Source organism: Chlorocebus sabaeus, chromosome 1 (assembly GCF_047675955.1).
Source record: "Chlorocebus sabaeus isolate Y175 chromosome 1, mChlSab1.0.hap1, whole genome shotgun sequence".
NCBI classification, from domain to species: domain Eukaryota; kingdom Metazoa; phylum Chordata; class Mammalia; order Primates; family Cercopithecidae; genus Chlorocebus; species Chlorocebus sabaeus.
Window position 1 is genome coordinate 10,336,290 of NC_132904.1, and position 21,648 is coordinate 10,357,937.

General features: G+C 49.4%; 1 protein-coding gene and 1 pseudogene across 17 annotated transcripts in view; one reads left to right on the top strand and one right to left on the bottom strand.

Moving 5' to 3' along the window:
• Positions 1–21,648, bottom strand: part of MARK2 (microtubule affinity regulating kinase 2) — a 75,124-nt gene that overhangs the window by 9,557 nt on the left and 43,919 nt on the right. For 4 of the 17 annotated variants that reach the window (XM_007994621.3, XM_007994602.3, XM_007994612.3 and 1 more), the window contains exons 2-11: positions 6,381–6,560; positions 6,085–6,138; positions 3,461–3,509; positions 3,068–3,133; positions 2,908–2,978; positions 2,632–2,688; positions 1,653–1,889; positions 1,090–1,209; positions 889–988; positions 699–811 (exon numbers count right to left, since the gene is read on the bottom strand). In XM_007994621.3, coding sequence (XP_007992812.1) covers positions 699–811; positions 889–988; positions 1,090–1,209; positions 1,653–1,889; positions 2,632–2,688; positions 2,908–2,978; positions 3,068–3,133; positions 3,461–3,509; positions 6,085–6,138; positions 6,381–6,560 — 1,047 coding nt within the window. Of the gene's footprint in view, positions 1–698; positions 812–888; positions 989–1,089; positions 1,210–1,652; positions 1,890–2,631; positions 2,689–2,907; positions 2,979–3,067; positions 3,134–3,460; positions 3,510–6,084; positions 6,139–6,380; positions 6,561–13,036; positions 13,470–17,951; positions 18,316–21,648 lie in introns of those variants that run through there. The other 13 variants (XM_037999166.2, XM_037999162.2, XM_037999160.2 and 10 more) reach the window with 10 other exon arrangements.
• On the top strand, positions 19,259–19,357 carry LOC119624550 (U6 spliceosomal RNA; annotated as a pseudogene).

Sequence of the window (21,648 nt, forward strand, 5' to 3'; positions counted from 1 at the left end):
CAATCACAAAGTCTCCAGATCCACAGACGGGAAGACGGACACATACACACACACACAGATACACAACTCAAACATAAAGCACTAGACAGAAGCAACAGACTCAATAGCCGGGTGTGATGGTGCATGCCTGTAATCCCAGTTACTTGGGAGGCAGAGGCAGGAAATCGCTTAAACCCGGGAGGCAGAGGTTGCAGTGAGCCAAGATCCTGCCATTGCACTCCAGCCCGGGCAACAAGAGCGAAACTCCGTCTCAAAAAAAGAAAAAAAAAAAAAAGCAACAGACTCAAGCTTCTGATCAGATACACACACAGATCCCCCTGCCCCACACACACCCACCCACCCACGCAGAAATGTACACTTCCAGATACAGAAAGACACAAAGATATCTAGATCAACACAGAAGTGCTAGCCGATGACCTAGACCCATCTAATCAACGCAGACTAACCTAGATCAACTACTCACCCGTATTGAAACTCTGACCCAGTCTCACACCGACCCTAACAGCTTTCTATTAATTCAGTCATGGAGATCAGTGAATGGGCCAGAGGACCTTAGACACCAAAGCTGAGGCTTAAAATTGGTGAGCAGAGAGCACACCTACTCAGAGATGAGCTTCTGCCCTCAACAGGTGTTAGAAGCATGGGTGCTACTGACAGTGAGGCTGGCCAGGTCAGAGAATGGAGTGGGGAGCACACACCTCGGAGCTCTTGTAGCCCAGGAGCAGATAGGTGGCCATCACCTCGTTGTATCTCTGGCCCACCAGCGAGTCCTGGATCTCTTCCCGTGTGTAACCCATGGACACCATCAGCTCTGCACAGGGGGACATATCGTTAAGACTGGCCTCAACTCCTAGGCAAGCTTAACCTTACAGTCCGGCACAGCCTCACCTGTCCGCCGGGGGTCCTTGTAGTCAGGGAGTGGCTCCACATAAGGCTTTAGTTCATCATCTTCGTGACCCACATTCATCCATCGATCTTTCATGATTTGCTGGGGAGCACAGAGAAGGAAAAGGGCAGAGGGAAGAAAGTCAGCTGGAAAGTTTCCATGGGGACCCCAGGCCCTTCCGCCAGTTGGGCTCCACCGCTCACCTCTAAAGTGCCTCTCTTGCTGGGATTAAGAATGAGAAATTTCTTAAGCAAGTTTTCACAGTCCGTGGACATGTAGAACGGAATACGGTATTTTCCCCTCAGTACCCGTTCCCGCAGCTCCTGTAGGAGGATCCAGGGTTAGAAAATTGAAATTATCCCAAGGCCAAAGGAAGAAACATAATATCCAAGATCCTGAGAGCCTAGGCCTGGCCAGACATAAATGAAATATGGAAGAAGGCAGAGAGCCTGGGACAAGACACCTCACCAGAGAGGCAAGTGAAGTCAAATACCCTCGTACCCTCTAACTTGACCAGTCCGAGGCCTGCAATCCGGAGTGCCTTGGGAGATGAACACACACACAGTTTATCCCATCTTTCGAGAAAGGAACTGAGGTTATTCATTCCCAGGTGCAGAAGGCCTTTGACTGCTGCTACCTCAGCAAGCCCTTCTCTGAAGCTTTGGCTTGGGACAAATGTAGACAGGTGGCAAAGGCGGGAGGTCAGGGCTAAGACCAGAGGCCGAGAGGAAATGAGAAGCAATAAAAAGCTTGCACTTCACTCAACCTTGAGATTCTGTCCATCAAAAGGCAGGGATCCGCTGACCAGTGTATAGAGGATAACTCCTAGGCTCCACACATCCACCTCGGGTCCATCATATTTTTTGCCCTGGAAGAGTTCTGGGGCAGCATAAGGGGGACTGCCACAGAAAGTGTCCAGCTTGTTCCCAAAGGTGAATTCATTGCTGAAGCCAAAGTCTGCAATCTTGATGTTCATATCAGCATCCAAGAGCAGGTTTTCTGCCTGGGAGGTGAGATGGAAAACATCAGGGAACCAAGTGAACCAGAATAAGGCCCTGGGCGGGAAGGAGCTGAGGGGAATGGGAGAACAAATGGAAAGTCATCTTCAGTCTCAGAACTTTCTCCACCAATGTCAGGGCAGGGCTTCAATCAGCGTGAATCGGCTGGGCAGGAGGAAGGCAGTGCAGGCCACTCCTCACACGGGCAGCCATGGGAGAGATGGGATCCGAAGGCCTAGAGACCCTGTGAGCTGTGCAAAGCTACAGCATCAGGCCCAGGTTAATCAAATCATGTCTGTGAGGACTCAGCAACCAAGAGACTCACAGGTGTCCTCAAACTTGAGTATCTTGGTAATGGAGATGGTATATGCATGCCTGCCTGAAAAGCAGCTGGGATACAGCTGTGGAACTTTCAGTACTCTTCCCTGGGTCGGCTACCAGGTTGCCTGAAAGACCAAGAAAGCCTGGAGTGTGCCTGCCTCTCTTGGCAGCACTGAAAGGTGATGTGCCAAGAGGTGAAATGGCAGAGGCCCCCTGCTCAAGGGCTGGAACGGAACCCGAGGTCCAGCCACAAGGTCTCTATCAGAGGCAGCCCTAGGGGCTTTCTGGTCATCTCAAAAAAAAAAAAGAAAGGCTGGAGTTTCCTGAACACTCAGGGCCTGATGGTTGTTGATGGTTTTATCATGGAGAACCAAGGGGAACAACCTGGCCCCCACTCAAAGGCACAAGGAGAAGTATATGCCTTACCTTTAAGTCTCTATGGACAATAAACTTCTGGTGACAGTACTGTACAGCAGACACTATCTGAAAGGAAGGAAGAAGGGTTAACCCAGGGGTGCCTGAGGGTGGGCCACAGGGGCTGGCAGAGCAGTGATCCTGTGACCTAGTGCTAAGCTACCACACAGATAAGCAGAGCCCAAAGTACCCTCCAAGGGCCACTTATAGACAGGCAGCTTATCCTTATATGTCAAACCCCAAAAGGCAGAGGTCAGGTCCAGATCCTATGGAGGGAGTCACACCTACCTGGCGGAATTTGGCTCGAGCCTCTTTCTCTTTCATCCTGCCATGAGCCACTAGGTAATCAAATACCTCTCCTGTAAGAGACCAGGCAGGGATCTCAGTCAGAGCTGGCTGGAGGTGGAAGAAGTGGGGGCACAACAGGAAGAGGCAGTTCCACACCTACCGCCACTAGCGTACTCCATGACAAGGTAGAGCGTTTTCTCAGTCTCAATCACTTCAAATAATTTAACTACAAGAGAAAAGGCCAAGCCTTAAGTCAAGAAGCAGCAGGGGCCACATACTGCTCTAAAACATGTCCAGGAGTCTCCTAGGGATGAAAGTCTCCCCTCCTTTCATGATCCCCCACTCCCAAGAACAAGTTCCTCTCATGCCAGCCAAACTGCTAAGGACAGCCCAGTATGCCAGAAGGGGAAACGGATTTTGAGCTGAGCTTCCCCAGGGGCATCCTTGAAGACCGCAGACTCCAGAAGGCAGTGTGCCTCGGGGAGAAGATGACACGCTGGAAAGCAGAGCCCTGCTGTTGGGGAAGAAGAGAGAAATGACAACTTGTGCTCACCTATGTTGGGATGATTCAAAACCTTCATTATTCTTACTTCGCGGAATAGCTGGAAGATAAAATGCCAGGGGTCATGCTTGCTCAACTTGCTCCCCTCAGGTACCTCCAAACAGAACCCCTGCTAGGATTATTTTTTCCCAAAAAAACCAAAACCAGGCAGGGAAAAGAAAATAGGGTGGTTGTCTAGCTCATGCGCAGCCTTCCCCGTGGCTGGGAAGTCGGGGAAGCTGGAGGAGGGCTGGCTGTGGGGACGTGCTACCCGGGATGGCACTGGGATGAGCCAGCCGTGCCCTCTGCTGCGTCTACCAAATCCAGCCCCAAAACAGCAGGCGGGTTTTGGCTGGGTGCCTCTGCTGGAGGGAGTGTGAGCCCATGTGCGTGAATATTCAGAACCCGAGCTGCTGCCTTGGTTCAGTGACAGTACACACCCCAGCTTGGTCTGTGTAAAGGGGTGGTGGAGCAACAGAGGGGGACCCCATCATTTTCTGATTTACAGTAGTCAGAGGGCTCTGTTCCAGGGGATAGGCCTTTCCTTCCTGGGCCTCCAGGGTGGTGACAGAAGAAGCCACTCCTATATATAGCTGATGCCAATTTTAATCAAATCCACCTCCACACACTCACGCTCTCTTTGTGAAACAAAACCAGGGGCTCCAAACCATGTATTTTCATAAAGAAAGATGACAGAAATGAACTCCTTCCCCTCTGCGGGGGCCAGAGAACTGGAGGTGGGGCTTTTTGTAATTCCAGGCCTCATCACTTGCACAAAGAGCAGAACTAGTTTTTGTTGTTGTTTTTGTTGGGGGGGGTAGGGGAAGCCCTAATTCAAGATACGGTTTATGGAATAAAGTGAATACATTTGTTTCCCCTTTAATGATGCCCCAGAGCTTTCCTGAGCTAGAACGGAAAAGAAGAAAAAGGCTTTCCAATCTTCAGGAACCCAATGCTGACCTTACCCTTTATTAGAGCCTAGGTTTTTCTTACTTTTTTCCCTGGCCCAACAGATATTTTGGAAGAAGTGGCAAAAAGCCTCGATACCACCCTCTGGGGTGGTAATGGGGAGCAGCACTGAAATGGGGCCAGGGGCAACTGCCACGGCTTCTTCCCCTAAGGCTGCTCACCTGGCATGGAAGTGGCATTCTTCTGGGAGAACTTGGGGTTTTCTGGGCTCATCTAGACCCCTGAGGGGGCTAGCTTCTTCAATGTTCGTTTTTTAGGGATTATTGCTGAGATCACATTTTTGGCCAGAATCAGACTGGCTTTAGTAACAGAGTCTCAAAAGGTTTTGAAAATGGCTCTATTTGTCCGGTGTTGGTGCCTTCCACAGAGTCAGGAAGAATTAGGGAGAAAAACAAGGTAGGGAGTAAGATGGCTTGGTGGACTGGCGATTATTACGATGGCAGGCTAGACTGCTCCCAAGGCCAAATGGCCCATCCCATGCTGACTTCTTCTTCTGTGGGGCTGGAGCCAGTATGTCAGGAGCAGCCCTTTTTCCCTTCCTCCTGGAAAGCTCCAAGCAAGGACACCCTGGTGATGACAGCAATGATTCCACTGAACTGAAGAACCCTTGAAGGGATCCCAGGGGTAACAATAAATAGGAAACACCTTGGTTCTGGCTATTTGCATGTCAGGGGAACAACTCATCCACTCTAATTCCATGAGCATTGTCCTCAACAACAATCCTCAGCCCCTACGCCTAAGGTTCCCAGTATCACTGTATCTGACTCTAATGTTAGCACGAATCATGCCTTCTCCTAACTCAACTACCACAATATGCTTACGGAGAAAATACCTGATTTGCCACAAGATGAACAGAACTAGGTTTTGTTCAGAAAATTTGAGCTGGAGCTCATTCTCTAAAATGTAGCTGGCACAGAACCCAGCTGCAGGTTCCCTGTTTCCTCTTATTCTTGTATTTCTAAAGCCACTCCCCTGGATCATTCCAGATCTTGAAGTAGCTGCATGTGTTTCTAGTAGTGGCTACAAACATGTGTTTTTGCATAGGGCTGGCCGCAAGCCAGAAGATAACAAGATGCAGGAAGTAGGTCAGACAGGTAGGCCAAGTGGCTGGGAATGAACAGAAAGACTTCACAAGAGCCAGTGCCTGTGGCCAGGAAACCCACTCAGGAGGAGTCACCACAGAGGATTCAACTAAAACCCCTAAGGTAGCAGAGCCATGTGGGGTGGTGAGTGAAATGGCCAGAAAATTTAAACTAGGAATTCAAGAGGAGGTCTAAATGGGGTAAGTAGATCATTGACCCCAGAAGAGAGATTTAGAAAGGGACAGGAGGGCTGGGCGCGGTGGTTCACGCCTGTAATCTTAGCACTTTGGGAGGCCGAGACAAGCGGATGACTTGAGGTCAGGAATTTGAGACCAGCCTGGCTAACATGGTGAAACCCCATCTCTACTAAAAATACAAAACTTAGCCAGGCGTGGTGGCGGGCGCCTGTAATCCCAGCTACTTGGGAGGCTGCGGTGGGAGAATCACTTGAAAACAAGAGGCGGAGGTTGCAGTGAGCTGAGATCATGCCATTGCACTCCAGCCTGGGTGACAAGAATGAGACTCTGACTCAAAACAAAACAAAACAAAAAAAACACAAACGGACAGCAGGTGCCATGTGCTTACTTTCTGGAGGCTGGAGGAGTTCAGTTGAGTCTTGTCAATGATCTTCACAGCTACCTGAGGATGAGACAAAAAAGCCCCAAATCACTTCTCTGACTAGGCAAAATCCAGGATTCCAATCTACTTCCTCCTTTATATTTCGCACTCCTCTTCATCCCACAGCTTTTTGCACCCCTATATGTCAGATCTCATTTCTGCCGGATAAACAAGAGGTTGGCTGCAGTAGTAGTCCCATCACCACCTGCTGGAGTGTCAACAGGGCTGGGAGGTGCTGCCATGTCCCCAGTCCCAGTGCTCACCTCTTTCCCAGTCAGGATGTGTCGGGCCAACTTCACCTTGGCAAAGTTACCCTTGCCAATGGTCTTGAGGAGCCGGTAGTTTCCAATGTGGGGCTGCTCATCAGCAGAGGTGGCTGAGTTGCGGCCCCGAATCATGTTGGACTTACTGCTGGGCTTGGAGTCAAGGTGTCCCAAGGTGGGCTGCAGGGTAGAAACAGAGATACCATTACAAGCTACACTTCCAGTCCTCTAAACACTCTCTGCAAAATATGTAAGGGAGGAGGGTGCAGGGGCAGACTCCAGGGGGCTGGTAGGCATGTGAAGAAACGTAGGACAGGAGAAGAAAGGAGAGGGGGCTGAGATGACAGCCAGTCTTCACTCCAAAGGAGCACATCATAAGGTCCAGTGCCCAGGTCCTGTGGGTGGCAAAGCTCAGGAGCAGAGCTGTCCCATCACTGGCTCCCTGAACCTCCACTGGCAACACAACAGCTCGTCTGGCTCAGGAGGGAGAGCCGGTACCCCACTTCCCACTATGCTGCTTGTGCAGACTGCGAGAAGACTGCATCTCAAAGTCATGGTAGCAACATGGTCATAACTGCTTCAATGCCCTCACTGCCACCCAAAACTTACATGAACCTTTATTATTTATTTATTTATTATTTTGAGACAGCGCTTTGCTCTTGTTGCCCAGGCTGCAGTGCAATGGTGCAATCTCAGCTCACCGCAACCTCCGCCTCCTGGGTTTAAGCAATTCTCCCACCTCAGCATCCCGAGTAGCTGGGATTATAGTCATATGCCACCACGCCCGGCTAATTTTGTATTTTTAGTAGAGACGGGGTTTCTCCATGTTGCTCAGGCTGGTCTCAGACTCTTGACCTCTGGTGATCCACCCGCCTTGGCCTCCTAAAGTGCTGGGATTACAGGCGTGAGCCACCGCACCCGGCCATAATAACCTTGTTGGGTAGAAATGTAGTAGCCCTCCCTGCATGGAAGGACTGCATGGCCGGAAGTTAAACCGGAGTCTCCTGCATGGGAGACGAAATTTCTGCTGCTGAACTACCAATGCCCCACCGAACCTTTATTATTTATCACTTTACATTTATTTGCCGTCTCTCCCAGTAAGAATGGAAGTACATGAAAGCAGGCATATATTCTTTATTCACTAATAGATCCCAGCACTTAAAGAGAGACTGGCTTATGTTTGCTGCTCAATGAGTACTTGTACAATGAAATGACTGAACGACTAGGTCTGAGCAAGGCAGCAGTCTGCCCTGCTCTGCCCTCCTGGCTCAAATGAGGGGATGACGATGCAGAAGCTATAATGACCAGCACTGAACAGGCATACAAACATAATACAGGTTGAATATCCTTTATCCAAAATGCTTAGGACCAGAGACGTGTCAGATTTTGGAATATTTGCATATACATAATCAGATATCTCAGGGATGGGACCCAAGTCTAAACATTTATTTTTCACGTATACATTATATGCATGGCCTGAAGGTAATTTCACATTTTAAAATAATTTTGTTCATGAAACAAAGTGATTGAATTTTGATTATAACCTGTCATATAGGGTTACATATAGAATTTTCCCTTGTGGCATCATGCTGGCACTCAAAAAGTGTAGATTTTGGAGCATTTTTGCTTCTGGATTACGGATGTTCAACCTGTACAAAAAGGGTATGGTCTAGACAAAAAACATTATCTACGTGAAGACATGTACATTCCTCAAACTGCTAAACGCAGACTATGTGAGCCAGCAATTCCGCTCCTCAGTATATACAAAAGAGAAATGAAAACATAAATCCACAAAAAACCTGTAACCAAGGTTCACAGCACCATAATCCATAATAGTCAAAAAGTGGAAACAATTCAAATGCCCATCAGCTGGATGAACAGATAAACAAACGTAGCATCTCCATACTGGGGAGTATTGGTTGGCAGTAAAAAAGAATATATGCTACAACACAGAAGAAACTTGAAAATGATGTTGAGTCAACAAAGCTGGTCATAAAGAACCACATATTGTATGATTCCATTTATATGAAATGCCCAGAACAGGCAAATCTACAGAGATAGAAAGTAGGTTAGTGGTTGCTGAGAAGGATGGGGGAAATTTAAGGGTGACAACTAAGGAGTGTGGGGTTTCTTTTTGGGGTAATGAAAATGTTCTAAAATTGATTGCGGTGATGGATACACAACTGTGAATTTAATAAAAGTCACTCATTTAAATTTCAAATGGATAAACTTATGGTATGTGAATTATCTCTCACTAAAACTGTTCAGAGTTTGAGCCAGGCAAGGTGGCTCATGCCTATAATCCCAGCAAAGAAGGCTGAGGCAGGAGGATCACTTGAGGTCAGGAACTCAAGACCAGCCTGGGCAACATAGGGAGACTCTGTCTCTACAAAAAATTAAGAAATCTTGGGAGATTGAGGCGGGTTGATTGCTTGAGGTCAGGAGTTCGAGACCAGCCTGGCCAACATAGTAAAACCCTGTCTCTACTAAAAATACAAAAAATTAGCTGGGCGTGGTGGCAGGCGCCTGTAATCCCAGCTACTAGGGAGGCTGAGGCAGGAGAATCGCTTGAACCCGGGAGGAGGAGGTTACAGTGAGCTGAGATTGCACCACTGCACTCCAGCCTGGGCAACAAGAGTGAAACTCTGTTTCAAAAAAATAAAATAAAATAAAAACAAATAAAGAAATCAACTGGGTGTGGTGGCACGCACCTATAGTCCCAGATGCTCTGGAGGATGAGGTGGGAGGATAGCTTGAACCCAGGAGGAGTTCAAGGCTACAGTGAGCCATGATCATGCCACTGTACTCCAGCCTGGGTGACAGAGTGAGACCTTGTCTCAAAAAAAAAAAAAAAAGAAAACACACACACACACACACACACACACACACACACACACACACACACAAAACAAAAATGCAGAGTCTGGTCTAACTCCTGATTAGAGCCCTGGTTTACAACTCACAAAGAACATCTGGTACGATCGCTCCAGCATACTGCAACAAAGCATATGAGGCCATAGCCTCATCCCAGAACCATCCAGAGCTGCCTTGGAAACTTCAAGAAACAGTTTGGAGGGCAGCAGGGTGACCAGAGGAGTGTGAGTCAAAGTTCTTCCTTTCATGGCCCCTGTTGGCTGTAAGTGAAGCACTCAAAAACCGCAGAGAAAAAGAATGACTTGCTACTACTATCCAAGGAACTGTCCAGCATTCCTAGGCAAGAACCTTGCTAGCCCAGCCAGATGCTTTTCAGGCAGAAATGACAGCAGCAAGTAAATTCAGTATCCTGATTCTGATATTTCTCCTTCTTCACTGTGCCCACGCAGGGCCTTTGCATAGTAGCTGCAGGGTGTCTTTTGGTGAGCTGTTTGACCAGATCCCAGAAACACATGGGGTTGAACTTTGGAGGAGAAAGATCCCATATATTTGGTAGATGTTTGAAGGGGGAGGAGGCTCCTCACATCCCAGAAGAGGCCCTTTTAACTTCCTTCTTTCTGTCTTCCTCACCAACCTTTGCATCTCCATGGAGCCCCCCAGCCCTTACTGTCTGCTCATTCCAGCCCACAGAGCTCTCTGGTGCTCTGTTCTCCATGCACCCTGTAGCTTACCTAAGACTGGTTGGTTCTCAAACAGTGTTTGCTAGACAAGTGGATTTTTAAATACCTGCTTTTTTCCCTTCCAAAGGATCTCTAGGGTTCACACCCCTTGGAGAGAAGGGCATTGCTGGTACCTGACTGGGCCAGTCTCCTGAAGGGTACCCCAGCCCTGTCCAGCAGGGTACTGAAAGCCTGGCCTCCTCAGGCTACCTTTTTCTCAGCCCCAGCTTCCCTTTCAATGCTGCTAGACTGCCTCCCACTTTACCCAGTCTGCCTAAGGGGCAATGAACAGGAAAAACCTTCCTTCTGCCCCAACTCCTACGAGAGGAAGATGGGTGGGAAAGTTTCCTTGGCAACCTCTAGTTCACCTTCTAAGTTTGTTGTCACTCCCCTTTTCTCTGACGATATAAGTCCAAGGCAGCAGGAAGCGTGACGGTCTCTAAATTCTCAAAATCCAGACCAGGGATTTAGCATCTACCTGGGGACTTGGGCCTTTTGCCAGTTGAGACCAAATCTGGGCATCCCACGCTCATCCTGAGCTCTGCTCTGCCCATCCCTCTTGGTGAACCGAGGGGCCGATCTGTGTGGCACAGGTCAGCATTCCCTGCCTGGCCCTGCTGCATGCACACTGGGCCTCAAGGAGCTTAACAACCACAAGCAAGATTCTGCCATTCATTCTCCTCCTTTCTGGTTAAGACTGTAGATGTCGGAGATAACCTGCCAGGTTTCAAATCCTAAATCTGCCACCTACTCAGCACATACTAACTTTATTATTATCATCAACATCATCAAGTCAGGCACAGTGGCTCATGCCTTTACAGGCAGCACTTAGGGAAGCAGAGGCAGGAGGATAGCTTGAGCCCAAGAGTTCAAGACCTGCCATTCACAAAAAGGAAAAAAAAAAAGAATATATTTAAAAAGGCAATATAGCGAGACCCTCATTCACAAAAAGGAAACACACACACACACACAAAACCCCAAAACAGAACAACTGTAACATCAACATTGTCAAGAAGGAGGTGAGATTATTACAAATAGGAAAGAGAAGTACCCAAAAAAACGACTGGTGGCCAATATTGCCAGACATCTGTGCCAGGCAGCGATCTTGAGGAACGCTGCAGTCCAACAGAACCAGGTTCAAGTCCTGTCTCCCCCACCTACAAGCTTTAATTTCCTTATCTGTAAAGTAGCAATAAACGTTCCCTACTTTACAAAAGTAGATGAGAGAACACATGTAAAACACCCTATCCAGTGTTCAGTAAGAGCAACCATTATGTCCCCAAATACTACTATCTGCCAATCCAGAAGTCTCACTGTCAAAACAACCTTCCAAATCAAAGCTGAGCCCGCTAAGCCAGCTACAGCCCAGCTGGAGGCTGACAAGAGATGCTAGGGGCCTTTCCGCAAAAAGGGCCAGATTGAGTGCCCGCTCTCCTCCAGACCTGGTGAACTGCCACACTCCCTCAACCTGTTGCTAGCCGACACCAGCACCTCTAGCCTTCAAAAGAGGGAAGAAGGGGAGTTAGGAACTCAAGACAGGGTCGCTGTGAAGGGCTGGTCCCACACTGGGTATCCAGGACAGGGAAAGAGAGGAGGTTCTGCTTGTTCAGGAGCCAGAGAAGCAATAAGCACTGATGCTTGCTCTTTGATCCCCTGCTCCAAAGTCACCAACCCACTTTTCAGGACTGAACCATCCAACTCACAGGACTCCAAGTGCTCAATCCTTTCCTTACTTACCCCTGCACCCCCCTCTTCTATGCTGTAGTATGTTTCCCACAGCAGGGATGTGAGCCAGGGTAAGGAAGCAAGCCACGGGGAGGAAGCAGAGAAAAGAGAACGGGAAAAGAGAGGAGAAAGTCTCCAACAGAAATGCTTCTTGGGGTAAGGCCCCAAGTGAGGCAACTTCCTCACCTAGCTGCTTTCCTGAAGGATAAAGTGGTAAGAGTATGCAGTGGCTAATATAGAGAGTTTCCCTTTTTGGGTTCTGGCTGCACCATTCAGCTTGGCCCTGGGTCTCACCAACAGGATGGCAGGCTGAGGATTAGCTACCCTACTAGGCCAACTCAATAGGACCTGGCGAAAACCATGCTCTCCCCTCCACCACCATCCTCCCTGCTTATAGTAAGATGTGGCACACCAGGCACTCCCAAAGCTCTGGCCTATATCATACTCCAGGCAGGCCCTAAAGGATGGAGGAGGTCTGTCGAGAGGAGCCCCTATGGCTCTCAAGTAGCCTTTAGGAAGAATAAGGGGTCACCCTGCAAAGCAGTTATTTGGAACCAAAAGGCAAACCAAGCAGTTACTAAGCAGGCCGGATTCAGAAGTAGGGCTGAAACAGCTTTGGGGTCGGCTACTGAGAGGAAGAGAAGGCAGGACATGGAGGAGAAAATAAAAAGACAGTTTTGCATCCACTGGGCCTGTCGGGCCCTTTCCGCCTGGGATCTCAGACTTGGCCTAGGTGTGTTGTCAGGCTTGCCCGGAAGACAGCCTCCACCCCGAGAGGCCTGGCGCTGACTCAGGTAGGCAGGGCCCCGGCCCTAATGCTGGAGGCTCCTACCAACAGTTGTCCCGTGGAGAAGCTCATGCTTTGGGGCTCTGCATTCAGGGCTGGCCTTAAGTGTCCTTTGGCTTCCCGAGGACTGAGAAGGGGTCAAACCAGGAGGGGTGATACTCCCTGGCCAGAAGCACAGTAAGCCGGGTACTACAGAGTCGGGAGAGAAAAGTATCCCTTGGGCACTGGCCCTGGGTGACAGCCCTAGATCCTAGGCTCCCCTTCACTGTAGCACCGGAGCATCCTCTCTGAGGCCTCGGGACTCTGCCTCCCACCAGTCCCTCCTCACCCACTTGTCAAGCCGCTTGTTCCCAGGGGAGACTCTTCTGGTATGTGCTCCCTCTTCCTTTCCTAGTCAATGCCACTTCCACATCTGGACAGCCCTCCCATGAATATTACTATGCTGGACTCAGGCAGGGCGCCACTTAGCAACTCCCTAAAGATCCTATGTTTGAGGTGAGAGGGAAGAAAGAGGAGGAGGCAATCCTAGAGTAAAACGGGGGACAACATACCAGACTGGAGAAAGGGAAAAGGACTACCAGCGACTTCCATTCAGCAGAGCCCACAGCAGAACCTGTCAGGCAGCGAGGGCAAAGTACAGAGGCCGGGAAGAGCCAGGCCCAGGGCGGGGGCTGCCGGCTCAGCCAGCCACCCTTACTCAGCCGGAGCAGGCGACACCTTCCACCACCTCCTCAGTGAAAAGTAGCTAAGCAGCCAGGCCGAGCGGTTCCTGCCTGGGAACCTGGACGGTGTCGCAACCGAAACCACCACTAGCAGAGAGAGACTGGGTTTGGCAAGGAGAGCAACAGGGACAAAGCCCCGCTGACTTCTCAAGGGCCAGAAGCCTGGTGGTAAGGAAGTGCGTGCAATTCCAGGACAGTACACCAGAAGCAAGGTGGGAGGGAAGGGGCAGGAGGGGAATAGGGCAGGAAGGGAGACAGAGAGAGAAAGAGGCGGGTTCAGATCAACTTCCTTCTCCCCTCCCCCTCCCTCCCTCCCCGGAAGTGGGCAGCCCCACCCTCCCCAAGGTGCTTTGCTGGGTAACAGCTGGCGAGAGGGTGAGGAGACTCACTGCAGCCACGGCTGTCATAAAACCCTAGCTCACCTGTAGCAGGTGGGACCTGGGTAGGGGCAGATGACTTTAACAAAGCCTCCAATAGGGCTGGGGAGGAATACGTGTGACTCAGATGTGCTGACCCAGAGTGGCGGCCCTGCCAAAGACCAGCAAACCACCCCCTCAAGAACGGAGTAGGGAGGAGGGTAAGCAGAAACCAGCAAGCTGACAGTGGCGGATGGACCTCCTACTTCCTAAAAAAGCAGTGCTTAACCTTAGAACCATGCACATTCCACTTAGACACAAAATATTTTGGGCATAATTTCAGGGAGTTCGGGGACTCTATGTAAAGCCCCCTAGAGGTCTGTTTTCTAGATTAAGAGCCTTTATCACTGATAGAGCATTCTACCAATGAAAAAATCATGTTTAATCCTAGATTTTGCCCAAAAGCTAGAAACAATCCAAATGTCTCTTCTAAGTGCCTTCCAGGCCTGCTTCTGAAAATTCATCCATCCCTAGGTTCTCACTCACCTCCAAGTCTCCAGTCTCCAGTTTTGCCTTACCTTCAAAACAACACTGCTTTCTCAAGGAATTCCAAAGGCCTGGGATTCCTCACACTTTCCTCCTGCTAAGCCCCCACTATCTGGGCACATGGTGAGCACGGGGCAAGCTGGCTGTCTCTCATCTGGAGAAGACTCCCCTTCCAGACCAACGACCCCTGTCTACGTGCTGGTTGCAGCCTTGCCTCTGGTTCTCAGAACGATTTCTCATTTATCCCTGATTCTAGGCTAGGCTCCTGCTCATTAAGGAACTCTGTGACCTTCTCATGTTGGTAGCCATTAACCCTCTAGGGAAGGGCAAAGCTTCCTCTGTGCTCTTACAGCACTTAGCATATATCCCTGCAAGACCACGCTACTCAGGAATGGCCACGAAATGTTTGCCTTACACATGAGCCCTGGCCAACAGATTCACGTTTCTGATACTACTGTATGTCCACTTCATTTTCTCCAAACACAGACCTACAGGGTAGGTAGTCTCCCCGTTTTCCATTGAGAAATTGGCATTCAGAGGTTATGAGACTTGCCCAAAATCTCACAGCTTCTCAGTACAGAGCTGGGGCCAGAGCCCAGAGCTTTTGTCACCATTTCAGCACTCTGCTGTTCCGACAGTCAGTCCCCCTTACCAGTTTCTCATCAGCCCTTCTTGATGCCTAGTTGTGCTCTCATTTCCCCCAAAAGATAAGCCCCTGGCTCCTCCTCCATAAGCTAGGAGGCAGAAGGTATGAAGGCTCAGGAAAGGCACTCGGGACAATGGGAATGACAATGTTTGATTCAGGCCAATGGTGGAGGGCTGTTTAAAGGCCTCTCCCAGTGGTCCCACAGCAACCCTTTCCTTTTCTCAGCCCCTGAAAAGTGGGCTCTGACTTCAGTGGGCCCATTGGATCCTGGGCTCGAGCTTGCCTGGGCCCTCTGTCCCCTTCACTCACTGGTAGACTGAGAACCAGAGCAGGATCAAACAGCTTCATTTTTCCAGTCCCTTCATTTTTCTAGGGCTTTGCAATGTGACAGAAGGACTGTTTCCTCAATCCTATTTGTGGGAGACAGTAAGGGGTTTTGCAAACGGAGGAAATACAAAGCACTGACCTCAAACAGAAAGGCTGGGAAGAGATAGGGTAGGATTTAGATAAAAAGTCACATGGGGGCCAGGCACGGTGGCTCACGCCTGTAATCCCAGCACTTTGAGAGGCCGAGGAGGGTGGATCACTTGAGGTCAGGAGTTCGAGACCAGCCTGGGCAACATGGCGAAACCCCATCACCACTAAAAATATAAAAATTTGCCGAGTATGGTGGCATGCTCCTGTAATCCCAGCTACTCAGAGGCTGAAGCATGAGAATTGCTTGAGCCTGGGAGGCAGAGGCTGCAGTGAGCACAGATTGCGCCATTGCACTCCAGCCTGGGTGACAGAGTAAGACTCTGTCTCAAAAAAAAAAAAGCCACATGGGGCTGAGTACTGTTGCTTGTGCCTTAATCCCAGCACTTTGGGAGGCCATGGTGGGAGGATGACTTGCGCCTGGGAATTCGAGACAAGCCTGGGCAACATAGTGAGACCCTCTCTCTCCAAATTCAAAAATTAGCCAGGCATGGTGCCATGGGCCTGTAGTCTCAGCTACTCAGGAGGCTAAAGCAGGGTGATTGTTTCAGTCCAGGAGGTGGAGGTAACAGTGAGCTATGATCGTGCCACTGCACTCCAGCTTGGGTGACAGAATAAAAATGACTCTTGTGACTCTTATTTTTTTTTTGAGATGGAGTCTCACTCTGTTGCCCAGGCTGGAGTGCGGTGGCGTGATCTCGGCTCACTGCAACCTCCGCTTCCCGGGTTCGAGTGACTCTCCTGCCTCAGCCTTCCGAGTAGCTGGGATTACAGGAGCCTGCCACCACACTCAGCTAATTTTTTAATATTTTTAGTAGAGATGTAGGTTTCACCATGTTGGCCAGGATGGTCTCAATCTCCTGGCCCTGTGAACTGCCCGCCTTGGCCTCCCAAAGTGCTGGGATTACAGGTCTGAGTCACTGCACCCGGCCTCTTTTTTTTTTTTTTTTTGAGATGGAGTCTCGCTTTGTCACCCAGGCTGGAGTGCAGTGGTGTGATCTCGGCTCACTGCAACATCCGCCTCCTGGGTTCAAGTGATTCTTCTGCCTCAGCCTCCCAAGTAGCTGGGATTACAAGTGCATGCCACCAAGTCCAGATAATTTTTGTATTTTTAGTAAGACGGGGTTTCACCACCTTGGCCAGGCTAGTCTTGAACTCCTAGCCTCAAGTAATCCGCCTGCCTCAGCCTCCCAAAGTGCTTGGATTACAGACATGAGCCACTAAGCCCAATCTCTTTTTTTTTTTTTTTTTTTTGAGACAGGGTATGACTCTATCACCCAGGCTAGAGTGCAGCAGCACGATCTTGGCTCACTATAACCTCTGCCTCCTGGGCTCAATCCATCCTCCCATCTCAGCCTCCCGAGTAGCTGCAACTATAGGGCCACAGCAATATGCCCGGCTAATTTTTGTATTTTTTGTAGAGATAGGGTTTTGCCAGCTTGTCCAGGCTGGTACTGAACTCAACAATTCAAGCGATCTGCCCACCTTGGCCTCCCAAAGTGTGGGGATTATAGACATGAGCTACCACTCCCAGCATAAGACTCTGTCTCTTAAAAAAAGTCATGTGCCTGTGGCCAGTCCCTATTTATTAATTTATTTTTAGACAGGGTCTTGTTCTGTTGCCCAGGCTGGAGTGCAGTGGTATGATCTTGGCTCACTGCAGTCTTTGTCTCCTGGGCTCAAGTGACCTTCCTCTTGAGCACCTGGGACTACAGGCATGTGCCACCAAGCCCGCTAATTTTTGTATTTTTTGTGCAGACAGGATTTCTCCATGTTGCCCAGGCTGGTCTCGAACTCCCTGGGCTCAAGCAATCCTCTCACCTTGGCCTCCTAAAGTGCTGGGATCACAGGAGTGAGCCATTGTGCACGGCCATACGGAACATCTTGTAACTGGGAGTTGGAGTCCCTTGTTTTTTTAACCCTTCCTCCTTCACTGTACCCAGAAACCGTCTTTGCATCCTTTGATTCTGAGCAACTATGGTTATCAACTGCCAAGAGCCAATAAACCAGAGGAGCATTCAGTGTTGGAGAGCTTGTAAAACTGGCAGGCACTCACCAGTGGAGAGCCTGGATGTTCCCACCCCCAAAATTAACTGTGACTTCTCCACTTGAAAAACAGCCACATTCCTTTACTATCCCACTGTAGATGGGAGGCGGGGGCTGCTCCCTCTTCCCAGCCAGGGTAGGAGCCTCCCTCACAAAGGATAACCAGAAAGCCTGCAACTTAAGCACAGAGCCAAAACCAAGGTGGTTTACTGCCCTTTAGCTCTCTGAGCTACAATCCTCAACACAAGGCAGGGAGATCAGCACTGCAGCCTGGCCCATGAGGCGGGCCGGGCCTCAAACCTGCCTGGGAAAAACCTGACATGGCATAGGAGGTGAGAACAGAGAGCCACCTCCAGCTCACTCTCCTTCAGGCCTGGAAGCCACAATGCAAAGAGCACTCTCCAAATCTCTTGTCTTCAGAGCCACTTGAAATGCTGGGCTCCTCTTGAAAGTAGGCTTCCAGGACCACTTTCATCCCTGAGAATCTGCTTGCTGGGGTCTGGTCTCTAAATCCCCAACTACTGTTAGACTAGCAAACCTTTGTTCAACAGTATTCTGGACCCCTGGCTCCAGTTGCAAAGCTCAGTGAGATCTGGCTCCTGCCTTCCAGAATCTTAGAAGGGGTAAACTATACAGAAAACTTACTAGAGTCGCTCTCCCCACCTCTGCTGCTTACCAGTTGACTGAACGTGAGCAAAGTGACGTAACTTCTCCAAATCTGTTTCTTCATTTGGGACATAAAGATACTAGCTGGACCCATTTCACAGAATTAGCGGGAAGATTAAATGAGAAAATCTGGCCGGGCATGGTAGCTCACGCCTGTGATTCCAGGACTTTGGGAGGCCAAGGCAAGCAGATCCCTTGAGCCTAGGAGTTCGAGGCCAACATGGCGAAACACCGGCTCTACAAAAAAACACAAAAATTAGCCAGGGTGTGGTGGCATGTGCCTGTAATTCCAGCTACTTGGGAGGCTGATGTGGAAGGATCACTTGAGCCCAGGGAGGTAGGCTGAGGCTGCAGTGAGCCGTGATCACACTGCGGCACTCCAGCCTGGGTGACAGAGTAAGACCCTGTCTCAAAAGAAAAAAAAAAAAGAAAAAAGAAAATCCATGTCAGTGTTTACCACAGAACCTGGTATTCGGGAATATCTTGATGATGGATTCTATTATTATCTAGCTTCACTTTGGGGTAGGAACCATTGTTTCCCATCTCCAAGGGTTCTCTGGGCTCTGGGAAGAGCTGCAATACCTAGAAACTTGACTGTAAGTACCAGTATAGCTAAGTTGATTCCTGTCATCCTGCTATTCCTTCTATAACAAGGAAAAGTCAAATTCTTGCCATGGCTGGGCCATCAGGCAAAGAAGACCCTCTTTCCTAACATAAAACCATCCTGCAGGAGGAGTAGGTGAATGACAAAGTGCCCATGCCTCTGCCCTCTGTGTGGCCCAGAGGATGATGACAGTGGTCCTGCCAGGGTTCTTCCCTTCTTCATCAGTTCCTTAACTCCCTCCTCCCAGAAAAGGTCCACAAAACAACTGATGTACCAGTACCACATGGTGCCAAGGGCTGGGGGAAGCTCACACTGCCAGCCTCGCACTTTATGCAGTTCCTCCCATACCAGTGGGTTACCGTAACCATGGAGACCAACAAGTTCCTCCATATCACAGGAGAGCCAGCCTGCCAGTAGCCCAGGGCTCTGGGGGATGGGGGTGGTGGGGGTAGGCAGAAGGCAGCCTGCAGCACAGAGGTTTGGCTCACTTTACACAGGACTGTGGGGAGGTAGCAGATCCTAACCAGTGTGGCTGAGGTGGCTGGGCTTCCTCCTAAGCTCGTTTTCTTTGCCTAGTATGTGTGTTCTTGGCATATTTTCTGGGCTCTCTAGACACTCGGTCTCTCTTCCTAGCTCCACTGCTGTACACTGGGGATAATAGTGAAGGGTGCCGTTCCGGAGTTAGACCTGTGATAACCCAGCTCCACCGCTCTGCACATGCGCATACACAAAACATTGGAACAATACAGAAAAGATTAGCATGGCCCCTGTGCAAGGATGACATACAAATCTGTGAGGCATTCCATTTTTTTTTTTTTTTTTTTTGAGACAAGAGTTTCGCTCTTGTTGCCCAGGCTAGAGTACAGTGGCGTGATCTTGGCTCAGTGCAATCTCCACCTCCCGGGTTCAAGTGATTCTCCTGCCTCAGCCTCCCAAGTAACTGGGATTACAGGTATGCACCACCATGCCTGGCTAATTTTCCTCAGGTGATCCACCCAGCTCAGTCTCCCAAAGTGCTGGGATTACAGGTGTGAGCTACTGAGCCCGGCCCATATTTTTTAAAAGATTAAAAATTTTATTATTTCAGGCTAGGCATGGTGGCTTATGCCTGTAATCCCAGCACTTTGGGAGGCTAAGGTGAGCAGATCACCCAAGGTCAGGAGTTCGAGACCAGCCTGGCCAATATGGTGAAACCCCATCTCTACTAAAAATACAAAAATTAGCAGGGTATGGTGGCACGTGCCTGTAATCCCAGCTACTAGGGAGGCTGAGGCACGAGAATCACTTGAACCTGGGAGGCAGAGGTTGCAGTGAGCTAAGATTGCACCACTGCACTCCAGCCTGGGCCACAGAGTGAGATTCTGTCTTAAAAAAAAAAAAAAAAAATTGAATAAATAAAAATAATAAGAAAAAAGAATAGGTCAGAATTGTGGTACAAAGAGCTACCCAGATCTACACATACTAAAAGGAAAGTGGTCATCTATCCTACGCGTCTTCCTGTGATCCAGGTTAAGTCCTCTTATCCCTTGTTTATCTCAAATCCAGACACTGTCTTAGCTGGGAGTGGTCGCTCACTTCTCTGGACTCTCAGCACTCTATCTGTACCCTTCATTTCTTCTTCTTTTGTAAGAGATGAAGTCTTGCTCTCTCGCCCAGGCTGGACTGCAATGGCACAATCACAGCTTACTGCATCCTCAAACTCCTGGACTCAAGGGATTCTACTGCTTCAGCCTCTCAAATAGTTGGGACTTCAGGTGTGTGCCACCATACCTGGCTAGTTTTTTATTTATTTCTTTTGTAGAGATGGCATCTTGCCATCTTGCCCAGGCTGGCCTCAAACTCCTAGGCTCAAGCAATCTTCCTGCCTCAGCCTCCCAAAGTGCTGGGATTATAGGCGTGAGCCACCACACCCAGCCCCATTAATTTCTTGTTTGTGTCCCCGTACCTTAACCCCCTCACGCTCTGACAGATCAGAGCCAGTGTCTCCTTCACCTTCATATACCCTCAGTGCCCAACAATGCCCACACCTACTTGGCCCACGTTATAATACGTAGGGAACAAGAGAGGCACAACTTTTTCATCTTTAAAGTTGCCTACTCTCGACCCCAAGAGATAAGGGTGAGGGAAGGAAGATCACGACTTCTTGCTACCAGCCCCGTTTCCCCTCTTTCAAGGCATTTGTTGCCCTTGAAGTTGGTTGGTTACTATCTGTCCTTCCTGCTAGACTACACTACAGAAGGAGGGACCTTGGTCTTTTTTTTTGAGACAGTTTCTTCTCTGGCCATCCAGGTTAGAGTGCAGTGGTGCGATCTTGGCTCACTGCAACCTCTGCCTCAGGAGTTCAAGCGATTCTCCTGCCTCAGCCTCCCAAGTAGCTGGGATTACAGGTGCCCGCCACCATGCCTGTTTTTTTTTGTTTTTTTGTTTTTTTTTTTTTTTAAGTAGAGACGGGGTTTTGCCATGTTGGCCAGGCTGGTCTCAAACTCCTGACCTCAGGTGATCTGCCCACCTTGGCCTCCCAAAGTGCTGGGATTACAGGCATGAGCCACTGCACCAGGCCAGGTCTGTCTTATTCATGGCCCAGAACAATGCCCAGCACAGTATTCAATATAGTACTGAATGAATAAATGTATACAAATGAATAAATAAGAAAACATGTTGGGGTGTCTTCATGACAGTCTCTGGGACCAAGTGATAACTGACAGCCCACATCAGTGTACTCTGCAAAAAATACCCATGAGGGTAGTGAGCCACGAGATCCCCTATTCCAGTGATGGATGAAAAGTGAGTGATCACCAAGGTGAGCTGGAGACAGACTCAGAATATAGGCACAACCAGGGACCAGCAGGGCCCATCGCACTTGCTCCCCTGAATCAAGCCCTAGCCTTCCTTTCATCAGAGGGAAAACCCTCTCCTTCAAACTTCCTGCTGCCCAAGACAACCACCAGGTACTCCCACTTAAGACAGTTCTCTCTGCCTCTCTACATTTAGTTTCTCTACTGCTTTGCTATCAAAACCATTGTGTCTTGCTGTGACAATGAATGCAACTCGAGCCATTCTAAGAGCTACCAATTGGGGACAGACAGTGACTTGTGTAAGAATC